At 40.5% G+C, this 22,360-nt stretch overlaps 2 protein-coding genes across 4 annotated transcripts; both read left to right on the forward strand.

The window, feature by feature from the left end:
• The first annotated feature begins 5,154 nt into the window (after window positions 1–5,154).
• LOC136701460 (sterile alpha motif domain-containing protein 15-like) lies at window positions 5,155–8,839 on the forward strand. Of its 3 annotated transcripts, none has more exons than XM_066676012.1 (5): window positions 5,155–5,238; window positions 7,312–7,410; window positions 7,954–8,115; window positions 8,559–8,611; window positions 8,696–8,839. In XM_066676012.1, exons 1-4 carry the CDS (start codon window positions 5,167–5,169, stop codon window positions 8,577–8,579), a joined length of 354 nt encoding a protein of 117 aa, XP_066532109.1. In that variant the 5' UTR covers window positions 5,155–5,166; the 3' UTR covers window positions 8,580–8,611; window positions 8,696–8,839. The 3 variants fall into 3 exon arrangements, with proteins under 3 accessions (XP_066532109.1, XP_066532107.1, XP_066532108.1); XM_066676010.1 differs by having other exon boundaries at window positions 8,563–8,611; XM_066676011.1 differs by lacking the exon at window positions 8,559–8,611.
• A 656-nt stretch (window positions 8,840–9,495) lies between these two features.
• lrfn5b (leucine rich repeat and fibronectin type III domain containing 5b) lies at window positions 9,496–20,555 on the forward strand. The gene is made up of 4 exons (XM_066676709.1): window positions 9,496–10,447; window positions 10,568–10,762; window positions 14,753–16,173; window positions 19,208–20,555. Exons 3-4 carry the CDS (start codon window positions 14,777–14,779, stop codon window positions 20,208–20,210), a joined length of 2,400 nt encoding a protein of 799 aa, XP_066532806.1. The 5' UTR covers window positions 9,496–10,447; window positions 10,568–10,762; window positions 14,753–14,776; the 3' UTR covers window positions 20,211–20,555.
• Window positions 20,556–22,360: the final 1,805 nt, after the last annotated feature.

Consider the following 22,360-nt stretch of genomic DNA (forward strand, 5'->3'; position numbering starts at 1 on the left):
GAGTAGACCCTGTGTCTACTGATAAAAATCATTAATACTTCGGCAAATAACAAGGAAGTACATAAAAAATGGCAACTGCCTTGTTACCCACATGAATTGTGGGAAATGTAGTTCTGTTACGAACAGTAATTACAAACGAGTATTTCAAGATTCCCTTGTCCCTTTCATGAAACATATCTTTAGTGTGCTGGGTAAACAACCGTTGAAGAAATACTTAGTATAAAAATATAAACAGAATATTAGATGGGTTTATGGTATAGTATGATAGATAAAACGGAATAAGACCACAACACTAAAATTTGTCACAAAATTTTCATTTGATGTCAATAAAATGTGTGAAATTTACTTTAACTTGAATATAAATGGTACAAACAGAGATGTGAGCATATGACCATATACTCAAACATGTGCACATACACACAGACACAAACACACACTCACACACACTAATACATGCACACAGGACTGCACACAAAGGCACAAACACAGGTGCACACACAGATACACATGCATGCACACACGTACACACAGGCACACACACACACAACAATATGTACACAGGTAAACGCACCCACATGCTCTCAAATGAACTCTCTGCACACCATCTACACAGACATTCATACACAGGTAATAATACGCTGGAAAATAAACTATACTACAGTTATATATATAATATAATATATATAGTAATAATATAATACGTTTTTTAATAATATATAACTATTGATATTGATGCATGACATCCACTAGAGTAGACTAGACTAGAGCTACATTTAAACAGAAATACAAAATGCACCTTGATTAAAATTAGTTAATATTTTTGTGGAAACATGAAAAAAAAAATCCATTACTTGAACTTAAGGTTCCTTACCCATTTAAACAGATTAGCAAAATGGTTCTTTATGGAACCAAAGGGGGTTCTGTTATGGCATCGCTCAAAGAACCTTTATTTTTTAGAATGTATATTTTTCTTACAGGATAAAAAGGTTGAAAAGATATTCCTGTCATGTCCACTGATCTCTGCTGTTTTGAATTTAGAACGCAATATTTCAGAGCAACAATATCAATTAACAACAAAGATTGTGACTCAAAGTTGTGTGCCTGAAAATTATGTTTGAAAATCCGTCCATGATAGAGGACACCATGCATGAAAGGGTAAAATAATCTCTTAGACCTTCAGTCATATTGAAAATATCAGATGTTTATTGCAGGCATACATGTTTGGCCTTTTTTATTGAATGTAAAACTAAAAAACAGGCTTCAGACCCAATGCCCACTGTATTAAGTATCACTGCTCATTAACAAATATAATTTTCTTCTCCAAGCTGACATTCAAGTGATTGTAACATTATACTACTTCAGAACATGAATGTGTGCATAACATGCCCATGAGGTTTAAGGACAGGACTGGAGGACTCTAGGTTGTAGGGCTCACTGTAAAAATAGGAATGAGAACTGAGTACTGAGGACAGAGAAGTCCTGCTGTCTAGGTGTTCCTAATCCAGTGATCAAACATTTGTTTTGTGTCTCAGACTGAAATTAGGCCTAGTTCTGGACTTCACAACATACTGAACAGAGATTTTCCATCAACTAAATCTGTGTTTGGGAAACAGAATCTATGTCTACACAAATATCCAGAATAAATGGACTGTCTTTAATAGTATTTCTTAGACATTTCCACACTTCACCCATAATGCCTTGTGCCCAGTGACTCCGGTTAGGCTCCGGACCCACTGCCACCCTAAACTGGACAAGTGGCTTCAGACAATGAATGAATGAATTGTTAGAAAAGAAATGCAAAAGACCTCACACACTATTATTTTGTGTGAAGATATAATAATGGCCCCCTCCAGGGTGTATTCCCGTCTTGCGCCCAATGATTCCAGGTAGGCTCTGGACCCACAGAGACCCTGAACTGGATAAGTGTTACAGATAATGAATGAATGAATGATATAATAATGAATGGAAAATATATGATGGACTGATTGCTTACAAAAACCATTATTTATACATAAGTTATATGTTTTTCCTTTCATCCCCATATTTAATCCACAAAGTGCAAAGTGCATTCTCTGCTCAGTGGAAATGTAGGCAGAGTAAACTATGGTTGTTCTGCGTGCATATAAATAATGTTTGCTCCTAAGATTCTATACATAGACAAACTACAGACATAACCTCTGTGGTTCTATAAGCGTCTCATGGTTGGCATAGTAACAGGACACATGAGTGTGGCATCCTTTTCTTTCCCCGCCAAGGAAAAAATAGCAGAAAGCAAATGACAAACATCTTAGGAGGATGTACCTGGGGAAAAAGTAATAAGCTAGCAATGGGGTTTGAAGTGCTTCAGAAAATTTTATTTATAAACCTTGTTTTTCATAGAAACTATTTTCTCAGTGCCAACGGATCCAGTGAAAGAGAAAATGAGAGGAGGATTGAGGATTTTCTGACTAGTGCGTAGTAAGGAGACATGATTATGATCAAGCAAAGCTGTGGATGGAAATCTGACCCATTCATGCATGACCTTCACCTACTTGAACTGTTGATTTGAGGCCATTTTCTTGATTGATTAGATATCAGTATCCTCTAAACCACTTAATGGCCAAATCATGACAGACATTAGTATAGTGTTACACTGGTAGTTATCATGAAGTCCGTTTTTATTCCTTGAGTGCTCACACTCTCATTACAAAAACATTGTGGTAAAAAAATAACGCAATTATTGTGTTCCGTCTTCCTGCTTACACATTGGCCTTAACACTGGAAGATCAGAAGTTTAATGACACAGGCATCAGTGAGCCAAGGTTCAAGACAGCAGGCACTTCTTCATGGCATCTGTTAGCTGATGTAACAAATCAAGATCAAATCAGGTCAAACAAAATGGTCAGATTTAACATTATTATATTTGAAAGGGTGGCATGGTGGTGCAGCAGGTAGTGTCGCAGTCACACAGCTCCAGGGGCCTGGAGGTTATGGGTTCGAGTCCCGCTCCGGGTGACTGTCTGTGAGGAGTTTGGTGTGTTCTCTCCGTGTCCATGTGGGTTTTCTCCGGGTGCTCCAGTTTCCTCTCACGGCCCAAAAATACACGTTGGTATTGACGACTCAAAAGTGTGAATGTGTGTTGCCCTGTAAAGGACTGGCGCCCCCTCCAGGGTGTATTCCTGCCCAATGACTCCAGGTAGGTTCCGGACCCACCGCGACCCTGAACTGGATAAGGGTAACAGGTAATGAATGAATGAATCCCTTTGAAATATCACTGTGTATATTATTTAGAATACCTGCCTGCATTTTTGGACATATCCCCATGCAATGGGGATAAAGTCAGTCTACAGTTCTGATAAGACTCCTTCATTGTGTATTTGTTCCTTGCTGTCTTCCTTGAGTGATCCCAGGTAGGCTCCAGATCCACTGTGAACTTATATCCTGAACTGGATATAAGTGGCTGAATACAATGAATTAATAAATAACAATTTGTTATTATTATTGTTATTATTAAATACCATGATAATATATGTAGAAATGTAACTGGGCATGTTATATGGGTCTATTAAAGTGTAATAGCAAAGTAACATTTTACATCGGATCATAATGTGTAAAGTACACATATACAATAATGAGTTCATTATTATTTTATAATAACTTTTGAGTACAGGGGACATCAATTTCAAGACGATATCCTGTCCCTGGTCAGAAACTAGTACAGGATAGAATTGGGTGGAAGAGTGGGAGATACAGTGGGTTGTGGGACAAACAGCAGGCCATTTGATCTTGTGTTTCAGTGCTTGTGTTTCATGTCTGACATTGACTTTAAACAGATCTTTAACTTTAATATTAAACCCCATAAAATCAATAGGGGGGGGAAATGTTACAAATATATATATGATGGAATTATTAGTTTTACATCTAACCTTTATCAGACTTTTTGTTAGACACATAATGCATCATTTGGCTGCAGAAGCAGTTATGGATTGACCTATATAGTGCAGGGAGCAATGTGAGATTGAACCCCAGTTTCTGATCTAACAGATGTGAGGACTCTCAGAGGGCGGGACAAAATAAAAGTCATGTCACGCGCTAGAAACGTGAGTCCTCTCCTTTGGTCCTTTCAGTACTGACCAATGATTGGAAGCGAGACCCAGGCTGCCCACATGCAAGATACAAGAATATCTTGTCCATTCGGCTTCATCTCCAAATTATTATTATCTGGGGGAAAATACGTAAACAGCAGAATCAGCCCTGTGTCGGCCCTGAGAGCAGCTCAGAGACACAAATAGGCACCAAAACAAAACAAAACATAACCACAACACAACACAGCATTTAAACACATATTGAGATGCTGAAGTCTAAGCTTTGCGAAAAAGTAAAGAGCTAATATGATATGTGTACACTAAAATTACAAATAAGGGGTATGTTGACTTGACATGACTTTTTTTGCCATTTTGCACGTACAACTCTTTGTATGCCCTTAAGGACAGTCAGTTTACTGCTGTGGTATACAGTACATTCCTTACAGTCTTTTCCCTCTTGTGCTTAGTTTTATCAAGATTTAATCTGTGTCTTTAAGCTTTTTGTAAATGTGTTTTGTATTGTCTATTGCAATACTGCATGATGTTTGGAAGAATTTACTCCCCATTCAGTACATCTGTTGTGACTAAATGACGCCTTATTTGACTATTGCATATTGACTATTGCATATTGCATATTGACTATTGACTTGATAAAAACGTGCTGAAAAAAAAATCAAAAAGGTCATATTAAAGAACAAGTGTAAATCTGTGTAAAATGCCAACATTCATTTCAAAATATTTATAAGAGAAAAAACTGCAGCATTTCTACTGAACAGATCAGCAACATCTGTGCCCAGTGCTCTATATTTCTCTCGATGCAGTGAGCCTGTATGTGCAACTCTGTGACAAATGGGTTATACAAATTCAGAGCAGTGTCTATATTTCGGTGTTTAAACTTTAATCAGACATTGCTCCATTTCCTGTTTTTGTCTTTTGCTCGTGTTTAGAGAGACCTAGTTCGTTACTGAGCTGTATGCTTGTTATTGTTCTTGTTTAACACGTGTCTCCGTTGTGCGTGTGTGTTTTAATTCATTTCTGATGAACTTGAGAAGGCGCCTCTGATTGGCTGCAGTGTTTCCATGGTGACAGAGATAAAGCACAAATGGCGTTCCTTCAGTGGAGGAGTCAGGACGTGGCCGAATGGATTGAGTCTATCGGATATCCACAGTATACGGTAAAATATGCTTAAAATCACAGTAGTCAGACTCTTATATTTCCTGCTGTGCTAATTCAACTAATATATTATCCACACTGCGCCCAAAACCACATTAAATATTTAAAATAAATGGTACACAGCCGTTAGTAATGTTTAATTTGTGCGTTGTCTATAGGTTACTCTAGTTTCAGGTAGTGCTACAGTTTACAAACAGGATAATCAAAGATGCTTAATGGTCCATAAGCTCTAATTCTGTACCTTAAATGCGTTTAAAAGTGGAGCTACATTCATTTCCACCACTTTCCACAAATTTTACTCCTACTTAACCTCGCGATAGTGATTTCTGTGCAGTGTAAGTGCAAGCCCATATCAACACCCTTGCTGCCTTCTTGGATACGTTACAATCACATAGCAATTGCATTAACAACAACATCTTACACCATACCAATATAGTTATAATTTGGGATAGCCTTGCAACTACCAAACACACTTGCAACTATGTAGCAACCACCTGGAATACCATAGCAACCACGTAGAAACTACCTAGCAGCCATTGGAACATTACTACTATCTAGCAACAATCTAGAAACCACAGCTGTGTCCTAAATCGCGTACTTCTGAACAGTATGCAAAAGCAGTATGTGAGAACAATAGAACAATAATAAGTAAGTAATTTTATGATTATGAAAAACATTAAGTAACGTTATGAGTAACTTTATGGGAAAAAAACAAACCAATGTTGCTTACTGTTTAAAGTGGTATTAACGTGACATGCAAATTTTTAAAACTGTTGTAAGTGAAGGCTAGTGATACTTACAGAGTTAGAACCCATGTGGGAAAGAGCTCCGGTAAGTTTAGCAAAAAATACAAAATTTAAACAATAGAGTTGGCGAAAAGGGGTTTTAGCAACTAGTGGGACATTTGTCGTTGGTGGTGTGACGTCATACGTCAAAGGACGTTGATAAGATTGCAAATGTATCATCACAAAGCCTTACCTTATGTTACCTGAAGGAGTTGGGCTATGGGTGGGTTTTCAGTTTTTTTTAGGATCATTTAACTATTGTGGAAGCCAGCTTTTCAGATATAGTTTACTGACAGTCTGTGTCATATTTGTTTCCACAACTTGCTGACAAGGACAATTCATTTAGGACAATTCATCCTTCCATCAAACACTGACATGTTTAGTGTGCCAAGGGATACCACCCAAGCCCATAGCGTAATAGATCCACCCACAGTTTCCAAAATGCCTCTGGCTTATCTAGATGATATTTTGCATATTTATATGTAAAATTATTTTAAGAGGTCAGAGGTAATATTTTTAAAATTATTTTTATATGCAGATATGTGTGTGCATGCAACACACTGTGTACCATGCAGCCTTGGTACTAGTCCTTTAGTATTAGTAACAACATCTCATCATTACCCTGAAAAACACCAGACATTCACATGAAAAAGAAATGAAAATCAATACAGGCAAAACTAGGACAAGCATGTTACCCAGACCAGCTATGAGAGCCTTTGTGAAAAAGAAATTAAATCATATTTTATGCTTTGGTTGGCATTTAGACAGAGCATTCTCTTGACCTCATTACAGGTTAAAGATGACTAAGATAATGCATTGGTGTCATAAAATGTAGGCAGTGTTATAGTTATTTGGAATAGGCTGGAGCCAGTGTCTCCCCTCATTTTAAAGTTGTGGTCTGGACAGATTTTCTTTAATAATGCTTTGTCATCATTGTCCAGATATGCTTTGCTAGCATCACGTGGGAAAGAAACTGCTCTCCTTTCCATCCCCATCAGCAATCTCTGCTCCTTCCATGCAATCTTAAAATGCTGAAAAACAAAGACATCATCCTACAATGTAAAGACATTAATATAGATGAGGACAATAAAGCCTCTGTGTTTAGTATTGCTTCCATCCAGTAAGAAAGACCTCTTTTAAATTACGATTCAAGGCTTGCTTAGTCTAGCCTGTCTCCTCTAAGGAGACCAAAGAGCCAAAGGCCCATGTTTGTTCTGATTAATTAAAGCAATAACCTGTGTGAAATTATATGTTTTAGCTTATATTTTAATTATTTAAATTGCTTACAGGCATGCTTCACTGAGAATCTCATCACAGGCAGAAAACTGATTTATGTGAACTGCTGTTACTTGCCACGATTAGGAATCACTGATTTCGATCATATGAAGGTAAGAAAATGATGGCGTGCTGTAAAGTGTACCATATTTCCAGACCTTCCTAACATACACTATTGATTTTTCCTTTCCAACATTTATCCAGAGGATGTTTATCAGCCAAGGTCAACTGAAACATGAGGCCATTGAGTCTCAAGAAAGCAATGATTTAAAGCCTCCATACTTAGGGTTAAATGCATTGTGGTTTGAAATGGTAGTTTACACTTTTCAGCCTGCCATTGCTGTTATTTGCAAGTGAATGGTTAACCTTAATATGATGAGCTTTTGCTATTTGTATTGGGTCTGTGTGCTTGTGGCATTTGTAATAAAACCCCCTAGCACATTTTGATCAATCATAGTGGCCTGTTTTGTTGTTGTTGTTGTTGTTGATGATGGTGGAGTCTGTTTAAAACTAACAATGACTATTAATGACAGCATGACTGAGTTAATTGAGCACATATAAAGTTAACTTTTACATGTGTATGTATCTATAAACTTCATGTGGTATAGGCCTATTAGTATCAGAGATGTATTTTTAACCAGTTATTTGGTCTGCAGGCTATCTCAGCTCATGTCCGAGAGCTGCTGGGCATCTCAGATCCTCTGTGGAGTCGAAGTATTGCAGACCCTCCCCGAGATGATAAGGGGATGTTCCTGGAAATGAAGAGCAGGACCGGAACCAGGGCTGATTCCCTCACCTACACCAAGTTTCTCACTGACGTAAATCACTGACGTTACATTAGTTCAGTTAAAAAACAGATTTTTTTTTGTTTGTCAAATGTTAAAAAAGAGTCTTTTTGAAGCAGTTTTTCATAGCATTAGTATCATGTACTTACTCACCATGGGACCAGAGAAGAATGTGGTCATTACCTTTTCCTCCAACTTTCCTCCAAATTAGTTAAATTTGCACAGAGAAGATATTAACATGCATTTTCCTGCCATATTATAAAACACACCCAACTGGTTCCCATAACCTTATAGTTCTCTTCTTCCCCAGACATCATTCATTTTATTCATTCATTCATCGTCTGTAACTGCTTATCCAGTTCAGGGTCAGCGTTGGTCTTGAGCCTACCCGGAATTAAAGGGCGCATGCCGTCTTTAAGACTGATATAAGTTAATTAACTGTTTTCTGTTTCTCTGTCCTGTAACTTGCTCTCAAGGCAGGAACACACACTGAATGAGGCAGGAACAAGGCAGGAACACACACTGTGAGGTGGGCACCCCACACTCACAGCTATGGAGACATTTGCATAGCCAATCCACCTACCAATTTTGTGTGCTTTCTCTGTGTTTCCAGGTGCTCAGTATCTCTCCACAGTCCAAAATCACAGGGACAACACACTAAACTTTTCACAATCATCTGAGTTGGAGATTGACCCCAAAACCCCATGACCATATAGAGCTGTGTGGATGAGACAATACCTCTAGTTCCATGTGCTACCCTCCAATAAAATAAATGTTGTTTAATGTTATTGCTAGCTTTCAAGTCTTGTCGCATTCAAATTATGACCCTGCAAAATCCACAGATGTGGGGGTGTCAGACTTTAATCTTTAAAAAGTATTTTTAAAATCTTTTAGTGTATGGTCAGCCATGAACTGCCATAGTTAAAATTTTGTAGGCTGAATGGGTGGTCACTGGATTAGGAACCCCTACCTTGTATCCATCCATTGTCTATTCTCTCAGCTTCACTGACCATACAGGAGCACTTAGTTGTTATTCAATTCCAGACTGTAGTCCATCTGTTTCTCAGTATACTTTGATACCCATTTCACACTGTTCTTCAATGGTCAGGACTCCCAAAGGATGTAAAGTCAGAGAGAGTAGCTCCTCTGTTTGTGTTGGCCGTCCTCTAGTCATTCATCAGTGGACAGAGGACGCTGATATTTTTAGTTGGTGGATTATTCTCTGTCCAGCAGTTACTCTAGTGACTGTAAAAACTCCAGCAGCACTGCTGTGTCTGATCCACTAGTACCAGCACAACACACAAACACATCATCACCATGTAAGTGTCATTTGCTAAGAATGATCCAAAATAATTTATTGTTTCAGATTGGTTTCCATAAAAATTTGTATGGAGTGGGCAGTGAAAATGAAACTTTAACAGTTAAGTGTTTACATACAGCACAAAGCTCTTTTAATTAAAAATTGGGAAGTCTTCCAAGTTCTGGTCAATGAAGCCTGAATGTGTGCACAATGCCAGGAATATTGTTTTTTAGCCTCAGTAAGGCCTCACAAACTCTGAGGGTAAAAAATATGAAAATATTTGGCACTGGGATGTTTTTCTATGCTTATTCCTCCAGAGAAGAACACATTTGTTACATTCAAACGATTAAAAAAATAGCTATTTATTCTCTTTTACTCTCAAAACTTTACGTGTCCCAAAGTGATAGGGTGAAAAAAGTCTTAATGCTAACTCGCCGAGTTGAATATCAAAAGCCTGAACAACGGCACAAACTCATGGATTAATGAAGTTCCCCCTGATAGTGCCATTTAATCTCTCCTTCCTGAAGCTGATTCGCTTGAGCCTTTAATGTAGATGCGTAAGTGGTCCCATTAGCGTTCAGAGCCCAGTAGAAGACCCTCCTGCAGACGCCTTTAGCAGCGGTGCAGATTAGCCACGCTCCTGCTGAAGCCTCTCAGACAACAACAGTCGTCAACAAAGGCGGGAAGAGCGGTGAACTGACTGGAAATGTGGAGAAATTAATGTTTTCGTGAAGCTCTTCAGAGCAGCGCTGTGAAGCATGCACGTCCACCTGCAGTGTGTACTGCGCCACAGCAGCAGAGGAGGGGTGTGAGGAGAAGGGGAGAACAGAGAAGAGAGGAAGAGCTAGGAACGGGACACCTGCTCAACATCCTCGCCTAACACCACTGGAGGCCATATTTAGGGCGGGAGAGCGGCGGAGTGATGTAGGGGTTAGACATGCGTGTGCTACCGTGAGGTGAAAACACCGGCGTCCGTTCCCTCGGAGAGAAACACAGAGAGAGACCGCCGCGGCTCTGTGGCCGAAGCTAAACGTGGTTTTCGAGGCGAACATCCACCTTTCTCTGGTTGGAATTGCTTTAGAGGGCTTCTCCCTTTTCTGTTGATTTTTCTCCTCCTCTTTCCCTCCATTCTTTTCTTTATTTTTCTCGCTTCCATCCTCTTTTCTCTTCTCTTCTCTTCTGTAGCGATGGGCTGCTTCTTGGAGGGCGCACTCTTGCGCGGAACGCATCTGTATTTTCTTATTTGACCATCATCGCCCCTCTTTATCTAACTGGGTCATCCCGAGAGGAGCTCGGAGCAGGTGGATGGACAGGGCGTGAAAAAATGCAGTGAGAACCCAGGCGTTTCGGCGTGCAGCAAGGCTCCTCTCTCTCCCCAAGGTACGTTTTTATAAGGCGTTGCAGCTTGTTTCCTTCGGCGCGTTGCTGCTGCACAAAAAAGATCCTTGCTTAGTGGAGGAATCATTGCCGGTTTTAAGGCGGCGGGAAAAACCACAGCTAGCAGTATATATCCTTATAGTGACTGTAGTCTCGCATACACTGCAAGGTCACCAAAAAATCCACCCTTTACCTGATGGAAGCGCGTTTGAAATGTAGGATACCACCGTGGCTTGCATGTCAAGTGGTCCTTCTGCACTACAACATCGACTTTTAACTTTGAATGCAATTCATGTGCCAACAAATTGAGTTATTATTAACACAGCCTATTTCTGTGCACCATCAGTCTATTTATCACCGTCTTGTCTTATTCCTTCTCCACAGAAAGATAAAGTAGGCAATGGCTCCAACCTAACCTTGGTCTTGAGCTGCAAGCAGATTCTCCTGTTCTTTTCCTCCCAAGATATTGAGGCTGGGATGACTTCCTCTTTAAGAGGGATCAATATTTTATGCACAGATGTGATGCTTGGCTTTTTATGATGTTATCAGTGTGAGCAGGTTGAGATAGGAGATTTTTTATTCTGGCTATAATGCTACCATCATGTATTAAGGGCTAATGATCTGTGCATAAACTGATGTATGCAATATTTGCATAGTCTGTTGTCTTATGAATTATTGTACAATATTGCATCAAATCTTGGTCCTAGTGCAAGGAAGAACAGATGCTGGTATGGTGAAAGCATGCACAGGATGGAGCTAGGGACATATGGTAAAAGCAGTCGATATATATATATATATATATATATATATTCACTTGCCAGTTTTGTATAAGCGCTGATATCTCTTCAAAATACAGGCTTTTAGCCTACCACCTGGTAAAGTCCTGCATTCAGCCATCTGCAGGTGGGTCATCAGTATCCAAATTCCTGGGGTGTATGGTGGAAATACCTGCTGAGAAAGATAGACCGCATCATAACTGACGTTGGAGCATATTACATATTCAGCAAAAAAAAAAAAACTCATGCAGGGTGTGATAGACCATGGTATTACAAGATGATTAGTGCTTGATTCTGCACCCCAACATGCTGCTAACAAGGAATGAAAATGGATATGTGTGCTTGATACCTGTGACAATGTTAGTGGTCGCCAGTGCTCCATTAGCCATAAACTCACTGCTTTCAAAGACAAGACGATTCATGAAAATGCCCTTTAAATAAGAAGCTTGGCAGTAATCCATTTGTCTAACAACCGTCCCTGAAAGGCCCAGTGGCGTTTTGAGTCTGCAGTTTCCCATTGAATCTTTTATGTTTAATCTGCTGGCAAGGAGGAGGGGGAGGAGGTGGTGGTGGGGGGGTGGGGGGGAGGAGGGGGGAGGGGGTGGCAGGGGTCACTCAATACAGAGGAATTTGGAACATTGAGAATTGTCTGCTGGATCTCTGCTGTTTGAGCTCTGAATCAACCAAGGATGCACCAGAAAGCGCCTTTCACAGCCCGATAACCCAAAGCGTCTGACTGCAGCAGTCTAAAACCTGATCCCAGATGACCCTGATACACGACAGCATTGTGCAGGGCAGAGGCTGTCTCAGAATTGGACGATATCTAAAAGGAGAGGTCAGATATAATAGTCCTGAAGTTGTGAGAATGATTCAATGGCCAGTTGTAGTTTTATCAGTGTGATAAACCTGAAATACCCCAACAGTAATAGGACTCAGTTGTGGAGGTAGGCTATAGAAATATGTTTTATCAATATCATGATAGGTTTTGTTATTCTAATAAAGGATTTGCGTATTTGAGCATACAGTGGATGTTGCTTTAATATTAAATACGGCCAATCTGCGTGCTTAATAAAAAGAGGTCCTAATTAATCACGTTTAACTCTTTGTAGTACATTATGTAAAATGTTAGATAAAATTCATGGTATGCAGAGTTTTTAATAATGACACTGCTTGTGCATTCTGCCTATGCCAAAGAGCCTTCAAATATTGCGATGTGGCATTTTTGCTTTTTGCCACCCCATTACATAGTATGGAAAATATTAAGCAGTAGGCAAAACTGATTTATTATTTGGCAGTCATTCCTCCTTTCTTGCCATTTTTCTAACTGCAATCATGCTCCGAGTCCTATGCTTCCAAAAAAAGAAAGGGAAAAAAAATCCTGAGAGATGCCTTCATGCTGTCCTTTTCACGTCTGACTGAATCTTTGTGGAGAAAAAAAAAATCTCCTCAGCTCTGAGCGAATCGATGCAGTGTTTCAGTGGAGGGAAGTAGCAGGTCCACTTCAGCCCAGTGAACATCCAAAAGCTATGCCAGCTAAAGCAGCCAGCTGGTTGGCACGCAGCACTGCTGGCAGTTGCTCAATAAAGTGGCACGATCTGGAGGGCATTTGACATGCTAAAAGAGTGTCATAATCAGCCCATTAAACGATTACATGATAGGCCAGCTTATTACTTGAGCCCCTGCAACAAAGAACCGTGATTGTCAGCATGAGCATGAGAACATACAGCCTAAAAAAATAGAACAATTGCTTTTGTGAATTTTTGCTTGAATCAAGGACAACCAACAATGTCATTTCACATTTAGGATATGTTTACAAAACCATACACATATATGTTTCATCCTTTCAAGGGGTGAAGGGCATCATGTGGCCATATGTACTGCTTCAAAGAAATGTACACTCCTCTGCTTTCCCAATTTCAGAACAGAATGTTTCTAAATTTAAAGCAAGTAGGCTTTTCTAAAAGGTGCCAGGTGGCCAGAGTTGTAGAGCATGCTTCAGATATATAAAGTGCATGCCAGATTTTATGTTTTTTCTTTCTTTGTAAGAATGTTTTTTACTCTACCATTTCACTCACCAACCATATGTATTAGATGTTCATTACTTTCCTATATTGTCCTCTTGCCCATAGCCCTGGTGTCATCCCTTAAGTTGCATTGCTTTCCTGGGCAGTAGAGTGGTCTCTCATGATCGTAATCGTGATACACGACAGTTATTATTTCATAAGCCCCAAGTCAAGCTGAGACACTCTGAGCATTTGTAACGACAGAGAAAGAGTTATTTCCCTTGATGGCACTTGACATAGTTAGATATTCAGATTTAAAAGATTTGGCTCTCTGCAGATTCAAATACCAGGAGTAGCAAAAACCGATCTGCTAAAAAATTAATGCATTCAGTGTATTTGTACAGAGGAGCTGGGAATTAGAGGATTTTCCACCTCAGAAAGGAGAACAAGATGGAAATACTAGGCAGGCAGTTATATTGTGTTTGTGTGTGTGTGTGTATATATATAAACATTAATTCTGTGTCAAAAAGTAGTAATTCTGTGTCAAAATAGGCATTTATCCTCTTGTGTACATTGCCTGTCAGTCTTACGGACATTCTGAATCTTAGATTTTATTAAATGTTATCCCCTTGTCAAGGTTATATCTCTGTGAGTCATGGAATTTATCTCTCCTCCTCCCTTTGCTGTTTTATAGTAAGTAACTTGAGCAGCAGTGAAGCATTATGGAAAATCAATATGAACAGAACGACGTCTCCCTCCTGACATGGCATCTGCGCTGATCCTTTTCCTTTGTCTCCACATGATCTTTGGAGACATCATCCTAATTTCGATGAGTAACTAGATGGCCAGACGACTCTTTCATCCCTTTATATGCAAAGATGAAAGGCTAAGCATTATCATATCAAAACCCTCCGTGAGTGCGGCAGGGGCTTTAGTATATCTGCCCCTGGACAGCTTTCTGTGTGTCCTTTAATTCAGATTTCTTGACACTCTTCACGAGTTATGACTAAAGAAGTTTACTGTACTTAAGAATGGTGTGGAACATGAAGTAAGTCCTTGCAGAGAATGACATGCTCTTCACCAGAGCTGTAGCCCTGTCATAAGAGATTAGGAAATGATCTTTTCACATCAGACTTGTTTTTATAGCTCTGCCATGCCCTATTTATGTGATAGGCTTGAAATTCACACAGAGAAATTTCTGGCTCTTTTCACAGGTGTGATTGCAACAGTAAATCCAGATGGAGACTCTATTGGTTTACTTGATGGTCATTATCATGGCAGTCAAAGCCCAGAAGATACAGATATGTCCCAAACGTTGCATTTGTCAGGTGCTGTCACCCAACCTGGCCACCTTGTGTGATAAAAAGGGCCTGCTTTTTGTGCCCCCAAACATTGACAGGCACACCGTCGAACTGCGGCTGGGTGACAATTTTATAACCACCATCAAACGGAAGGATTTTGCCAACATGACCAAGCTTGTAGACCTGACGCTCTCCAGGAACACAATAGGCTCTGTAGCACCTCACGCTTTCAACGACCTGGAGAACCTGCGTGCCCTGCACTTGGACAGCAATCGCCTGACACGCATCACCAATGACACTTTTAGTGGCATGTCAAAGCTTCACCATCTCATTCTCAACAACAACCAGCTCACTTATATCCATATAGGCGCCTTTAATGACCTCCTGGCCCTTGAAGAGCTTGACCTCTCTTACAACAATTTAGAGAGTGCCCCATGGGTGGCCATCCAGCGCATGATCAACCTACACACCTTAAGCCTGGACCATAACATGATTGAATATATACCAGAAGGGACGTTTTCCGGACTCCTGAAACTCAAACGGCTAGATGTAACCTCCAACAAGCTGCAGAAGCTTCCACCCGATCCGGTCTTCCAGCGAGCAGGTGTCTTGGTCACCTCGGGCATTTTTGGTCCAACATCCTTTGCTCTGAGTTTTGGAGGGAACCCACTGCGTTGTAACTGTGAGTTGTTGTGGCTGAGGAGGTTGCGGCGTGAGGATGACCTTGAGACCTGCGCAGCCCCCCAACACCTCTCTGGACGCTACTTCTGGACCGTGTCGGAAGAGGAGTTCCTGTGTGAGCCTCCCCTCATTACTCGCCATTCGCAAGAGACCAGGGCTCTAGAGGGCCAGCATGTTACACTACGCTGCAAAGCTCGGGGAGACCCGGATCCAGTCATTCACTGGATTGCCCCTGATGGAAGGCTAGTGTCCAACTCAAGCAGGACAGTGGTCCACAGTGATGGGACGCTGGATATCTTAATCAGCACGGTGAAAGACTCAGGATCTTTCACCTGCGTGGCATCTAACCCATCCGGGGAAGCTCAGCAGACTGTTGATCTACTTATTACCAAACTACCACATTTCACAAATGACACAAGCCTGGTGCAGGAACCTGACCCTGGCTCCTCAGACATTGCTACATCCACCAGGATGGGTGGAGATACCAGCCCCGCCATTGCCAACACCAAAGCAGGACAAGAGAAGCGAGTGCTGATCTCTGAAATTACATCCTCCTCAGCCCTGGTGAAGTTCAACCTGCAACGGAATATTCCAGGGATTCGGATGTTCCAGATCCAGTACAATGGCACTTACGACGATTCCCTGGTCTACAGGTAAGTTACATATGTATTATTTTTTTGACCCAGGCATGATTTGAGATATATATATATTGAATATATTTCACACGTAACGTCTGTTGACTTTCTATTTATAAATATGAACAATTGAGTTCATAGTCATATGGATATATAAGTTCCTCAGACAGCTGCAACAGAATCTCAAATGGCCTTCTCAGGGTAATTATGAGAAAAGTAAGAAATAACCAGCAGTCAGTCGACAAGTGTTGCAGGATGACCTGAAAGCAACAACAACAACAATTATACAGAACAGTAAGCAATTAACTGCACTACAATCATCTCTGTTTCTACACCCCACGCAGACCTCTTCAGCTAAAAAAAAAAAAAAAACAGAGAGGCATATCTAAAGTCTGCACACAAGCACTTACACGAATCAGAGCTCGTTTGGAACAATACACTCTGGTCAGACAAAACAAAAATAGAAGTGTCTGGCAATATTCAGCTTGTTATGGTCGGAGAAAGACGGGTTGCTCATATGACCACATGAAGAGGTGGGAAATTCACGATATGGGTCTGCCTCTGTACAAACTGTAAAAGAGGTTTATACATCACTGAAGGCAATGTGAATGTGGATAATTCAATGTGCTCAGCCAAGAAATAGTCTAGAGAGAAGATGGACATTTAATCAAGGGCCCTAAACAAACAGCCAGAATATCTTAAATCTGGATCTTAAACAAGACAGTGAATATGTTTGTATTGTTGGGCCAAGCTACTGATTTGAAAATATAAGTCTATCAGAAGGACTGTTATAACCTTGGGGACAGAAGGACAATTGTCAAGAGTAATGTGCTAAAAATGAACAAAAGAAAGGCACAAAGCAAATATCTTTTTACCAAACATGTCTCTGTTCCATTTGCCAGCAATCGCTTAATCTGCTGTCTAAATAAAAAAGTACTTCATGTTCATATTTGTAAATAGAAAATAATCAAAATATGTATGTGTATAAATCTGAAGTGGATAATATGCACTGAAAATACATTACATACAAATAACTGGGGAATAGTGTGTTCCCTTCTTTTTAAAATGATGTGTAATTTGTTTTGCAAAAAACACACTTTCACTCTGATTCTCCCAGGGACCTCCACAAGACCACAACAGAGCAGGTATGATTTTAATGGTGGATCATTCTCAGCACTGCACTGACACTGATGTGATGCTGATGTGTTACAGTGTCTTATGTTGATACAAGTGAATCATACACCGGTGATGCTGGAGTTCTTAAACAATGTGTCCACTGTCAGTGTCACAGCAGTGCTGAGAATAATCCACCAGCCAAATAGTACAAGCGCTGTGGTGGTCCTGACCATTGAATGACAGGCTCAAAGGGGCAAACAAAGTATACAGAGCAACAGATGGACTACACTGTGTAATTGTAGTCCTACATCTGAGAGAATGGACATTAAATGTAGAAACAAGGAGGTAGTCATGAGCAGTTGGAACTATTGTAAGCAATATGCAGCATGTTGGTGCTCTGATTAAAACATGTTGGAGTAACTGACAGAGTGAGTGGAAGTAGATCCCAACACCAAGCTCTGTTGGCAGAAAGCAGAAACACAATTCGTATCAATTTAAACAGTCTTCAAAAAGGCCTCCTTGGTTCCTTAAGCAGCTTTTGTGGCTACACAGAGAATAAAGATGATGGAGGAATGAAGGAGTGTGAACTAACTCAACTGCAGTACTTTAAACCCACTGTAGAGGTTAAGTGGCTCATGAAAGGAGATTCAGCTGCAAAAAGGCCTTGAGTTTTATCTACGCCAGCAGGGAACTTTTGGGCTATGGACCAAAGGCATTTGATTAGTAGTCAGATATGTTTTATGCTTTGCACAGCTTCAGATGAGCCTTGTAGGGAGCCTTATCTTTCATGAGAAATTGTTGTGAAAGACAGCAACATTTATCCAATGAGTGTAAACTAATAGTTCCTTAAAAAAATCTTATTTTATTGTCTATATATGGAGTTTCAAGAGTGAGAAACTGAAATCATTACATAGATTTACATTTTATATACATATATAAACCCTTGAGCCTAGTGTTATTGTTAGTGTGTAGTGTGGTGTTAGTGGTATTGTTTAAGCTGAAATAATTCTGTAATTTTGTAGATGATTTATTTAATGTATAAGGAATATGTTTATAAGAGGAATGAAGAACGACTATACACTGTTGTACAGTTCTGGTTGTATCCTCAAGGATATGTCCTCAGTGTCTTCACTTAGAGAAAATCATTTTACAAAATTATATTTTTAAGTGTGGAATTAAGTGTTGAGTTTTTCATTTTGTCTTTCTATCAAAAGCACTTTTATCTGAAAGCTTCTGGAAAAGAGAATGTACATTTAGGGTGGTTTTAAGACATCTGTTGCACCTTTGAGGATACATTTACACTGTATGTAAATGTACTTTACTGAACAGAAATGTACCTGTACAGGCAGTTTATTTATTTATTTTTATAGTGTAGACGCTGAAGAGTTGTTATGGTTTAAAAAGGACGTCCATCCATTTGCCAAAACATGTGCATTCACTTATTGGGATTTAGACAGTGTTTCAGAGTGATATGAAACGATGCTTTACCAGCTCAGATTTCTTCCCCGTGGTGGTGACAGGAATCAGTGGCACTCAGGTCTACAATACAGAGACAGAGATTTTATTTATCCCACATAATCTGTGAAGCTCTATGTGTCTTCTGAGTTTCTTTTATACAGTCGTTTAGTAATAAATCTTTGTGGACGATTTTGCATCTCAGACATCAGCCAGCATTTTTGCGTATAAACATTTCGTGTAATAGATTTCTGAGAGGTAGTTCACAGAGACTTTTAAAGCTTTGGGCATATGGTTCTGATTTTGTGAGCAAGTACTGTGAGCAATTTTAACTGAGGAAATGTTTCTTGAATGCTATATTTTATGTCAAATCATGCTTTAGGCTTTAAAATTGAAAAAAGAATTTTGGAAGATCAGTGGAATTGCTCTTTACAGGCTTAACAACAGATCACTGCTCATTTCCTGATGTTCCTCTTTGCAGAATGATCCCCCCGACAAGTAAAAGCATCCTGGTCAACAACTTGGCGGCTGGGACTCTGTATGACCTGTGTGTGTTGGCCATTTACGATGATGCAGTCACCACTCTGACAGCAACACGCGTGGTGGGTTGTGTTCACTTCTCCACAGAGCCACAGTACCTCCGCTGCCACTTCATGCAGTCCCAGTTCCTTGGGGGCACAATTGTCGTCATAATCGGAGGCGTCATCGTGGCCTCTGTCTTGTCCTTCATCATCTTCCTCATTGTGCGCTATAGGGTTTGCAACCAAGAGGGAGGGGATAAGGGGGTGGAGCTAGGTGACATGCGCTCTCCATCCAGGAGTGAGCAGCTCCAAGGCTGCGGGATCATCAAGTCCATGTCCAAACAGGTTCTGGGCTCTGAGAGGGACTCGTGTCGGAAAGTGTCGCCACAGATGGAGTCAGCTCCAGCTCCAGCCTCAGCTCCAGTCTCAGCTCCAGCCCCCGTGCCTCGGCCTCCTCCCAAACCCAGCCTTCCTGACTGCACCGTCACTACCTCTGCTGCCAGTCACAGCTGGCATCCAGCATCACCCAATACTCGACGTCCAGCACATGTCACTGCCTCCCAACCCCCTGCACCGCACAAGCAGGACAGCCCGGTCAGCATGGAGCTTGACAACAGCAACAAAAACAACTCCAGCAGCAAGGCTCGTCCCAAATCTGCCCAACTGCGAGCCTACTCCACCATGGTGACCCCAATGTCCAGGAGAGCGCAGCTAGAGTCTTTGCATAACTACATGACTGTTCCGGTGGGGTGTGCCAGAGTGAGTCGCAGGCACTCTCTGAATGTAGACTCCTGTAAACAACCCGCTTACATGACTTACCAGCAGCTGCAGCAGTCCGGCAGCCTGCGCTCTAAACGCAGCCTGTCCATGAGTGGTGACCTGCCCCAGCTGGACACTCCAGCCAGACTCCACGGGAAGGACCCGCTGTCCAGATCTGAGTGGGTCCTAGAAAGCACACTATAATGAGGAATTTTTTGTAACCTTACTACAGTGTTTTTTGTTGGACTTCCAGATCCTAGTGTGATCTGATGTCTTATAGCACAGACTACAGTTCTTTTGGGAATTAAAAAAAAAAGTCTTCGGTATCCGTCTTGGACGTGGCACTCTTATATTAAGTGGAATATACAAAAAAAAAAGGTAACATACTGAACTGGTAATTGCCAGTGTTTTTTAAGCACAAGTAAAATAGCATTTTCTGCATAATCTAAAATAATCTCATTGACATGTATATTACTTTGTTATATGGAATAATACATATGGTACATCGTGTACAAACGTTACATTGTGTAAAATAAAATGTGAAAAGCCTCTTTGTTTTCATTTGAAATTTAAGCTGTTATTTGTACCACATACTTTTGAGACAAGATTGATTTTAATGGGATTAAGATTTATAATATGTTCTGAATAGCCACAATTATTTTGTCAACACTCACTGAGTGAGTATATTGTTCAGATCACTGCTTGTGTCCCAGATAAGCTTCCATTAGTACAGAAATATGATGCAAAATATCAGTCATATTATCACTGCTGTGGAAAAACCTTGAATAAATTCCAGTTGTTCTGTGCATTATATTAGAATTACATTATTTACAAAACAATCCAGAATGACATGGACAAAACATCTTGTTGCATTAAATTCATTACAATAAAAAGGGTTATTTTGGGGGTTTTTTTACCTCTCCTGTATAGATTTTTTTCCAGCAGTGATGATACGACTCTTGCAATGGCTGCCTTTTTAATATAATGGCTATCGATACTAATTTTCAACAAGAAACTGAGACGTGTTTACAGGGCACACTTTCTGTAAGAACATTTTAATCTCCCTATTTACATTTGTGGTGTCCCTTTAAGTGCTTTGAGCTATTGAGCTGTGTCTGTCACATGAGATCCCTCGCCAAGTCCTGAGGTTGCAGACGACATGACAGACATCGATACATCAGAGCACGTAACAAAGGAGCGATCAAAAAACTGCAGAGAGAGTCAATGCTCTTTAATTCTGATGTTATCTCCAGAGGTGGGCTCTTGCTCTCTCTGGCTGACTGGGCGGAGGTAATATATTTCATGAAGTGGAATATCTCATGGCTGAATAAGCCTGCAGCAGCGAAGGTTGTGCGGTAATTATTTTTAGAAGTGTTAATCCTCATCTCCCTCCGAGGCACAGAGTAGGAGAGGGGATCTCTCGCAAGCCTTGGCTTCTCCCAGCTCCTCTGTTTGTTCAAAGGAATGGCAAGAAGGCAATGAAAGAGGCCATTCTAGTCCCAGGAGCTTCTGCTCCCCTCCCCTTCCCTCTAGCCTTCATACTTACACAAGCAGCTGCCCTTAAATTTCACACAAGAAAGAGAGCCAGAGAGCCTGCATCCACCATGGAGCAGATAGCATTCATTAATGGACCCTGCGTGAGATGGATATAACTATCGCAGGTCAAAGAACGCCCTTTCATTTATTTAATTACAGTTAAACTGGCCATTATGTTCAATTTATTCCTTTTTCAGGAATATAGTTACCAGGAAATTACACAGCCAAAACACCTAAATATAATTATTTTTTTATGTTTAATATTACCACCCTTGAGTTCTCAGAGACTTACTTTCACAGAGGGCTTGCAGGGATCATTTTCCATGCTGCTTGTGTGTATTTCAGTTCAGTCCAAGTTACCCCAGACACATTACATTACGGTGAGGTCTGGGTTATGGGGTGGCTGGTCCAAATTTCAGAGAGCACCAAATGCTTCTTTGTTAGATCAGTATGTCTTGACCTGTTTAGCAGTGTTTTTGGGTCGTTATCTGGCTGTAGGAATAATTTCTTCATTATCAAAGGTTTCCAGGGCTTCATTCTTTATGATGCCATCTGTCAAAAACATACGGCCCAGTGCAATGTTGTTATACACCTCTAAGCACTGACTGGTGGTTGCAGACGTGGTTTAAAACACGGCAGACATACTTTCTTGTTACTTCGAAAGAGCTTAAATTTTGATCTGCGGGTCCTGCGGGGGACTTTCAGACATCCACTGTTCTAGTGTCAGTTTTATTATATATTGTTTATTACATTTTCTTTCAGTAGTAAAGTTTTCTTGAGAGCTACATATTCTTTCTAACCCATAGTGTAGTTGAGTT

The sequence above is a fragment of the Hoplias malabaricus genome, chromosome 7, assembly GCF_029633855.1.
Source record: "Hoplias malabaricus isolate fHopMal1 chromosome 7, fHopMal1.hap1, whole genome shotgun sequence".
NCBI classification, from domain to species: Eukaryota; Metazoa; Chordata; class Actinopteri; order Characiformes; family Erythrinidae; genus Hoplias; species Hoplias malabaricus.

Excerpts from the sequence above, each read along its gene's own strand:
- LOC136701460 (XM_066676010.1), top strand. The coding sequence starts at position 5,167 with ATGGCGTTCCTTCAGTGGAGGAGTCAGGACGTGGCCGAATGGATTGAG. Across the intron at positions 7,411-7,953 it reads CTGATTTCGATCATATGAAG|GCTATCTCAGCTCATGTCCG; the intron begins GTAAGAAAATGA and ends TTTGGTCTGCAG. Across the intron at positions 8,116-8,562 it reads ACACCAAGTTTCTCACTGAC|GAACACACACTGAATGAGGC; the intron begins GTAAATCACTGA and ends CTCTCAAGGCAG.
- lrfn5b (XM_066676709.1), top strand. The coding sequence starts at position 14,777 with ATGGAGACTCTATTGGTTTACTTGATGGTCATTATCATGGCAGTCAAA. Across the intron at positions 16,174-19,207 it reads GACGATTCCCTGGTCTACAG|AATGATCCCCCCGACAAGTA; the intron begins GTAAGTTACATA and ends TCCTCTTTGCAG.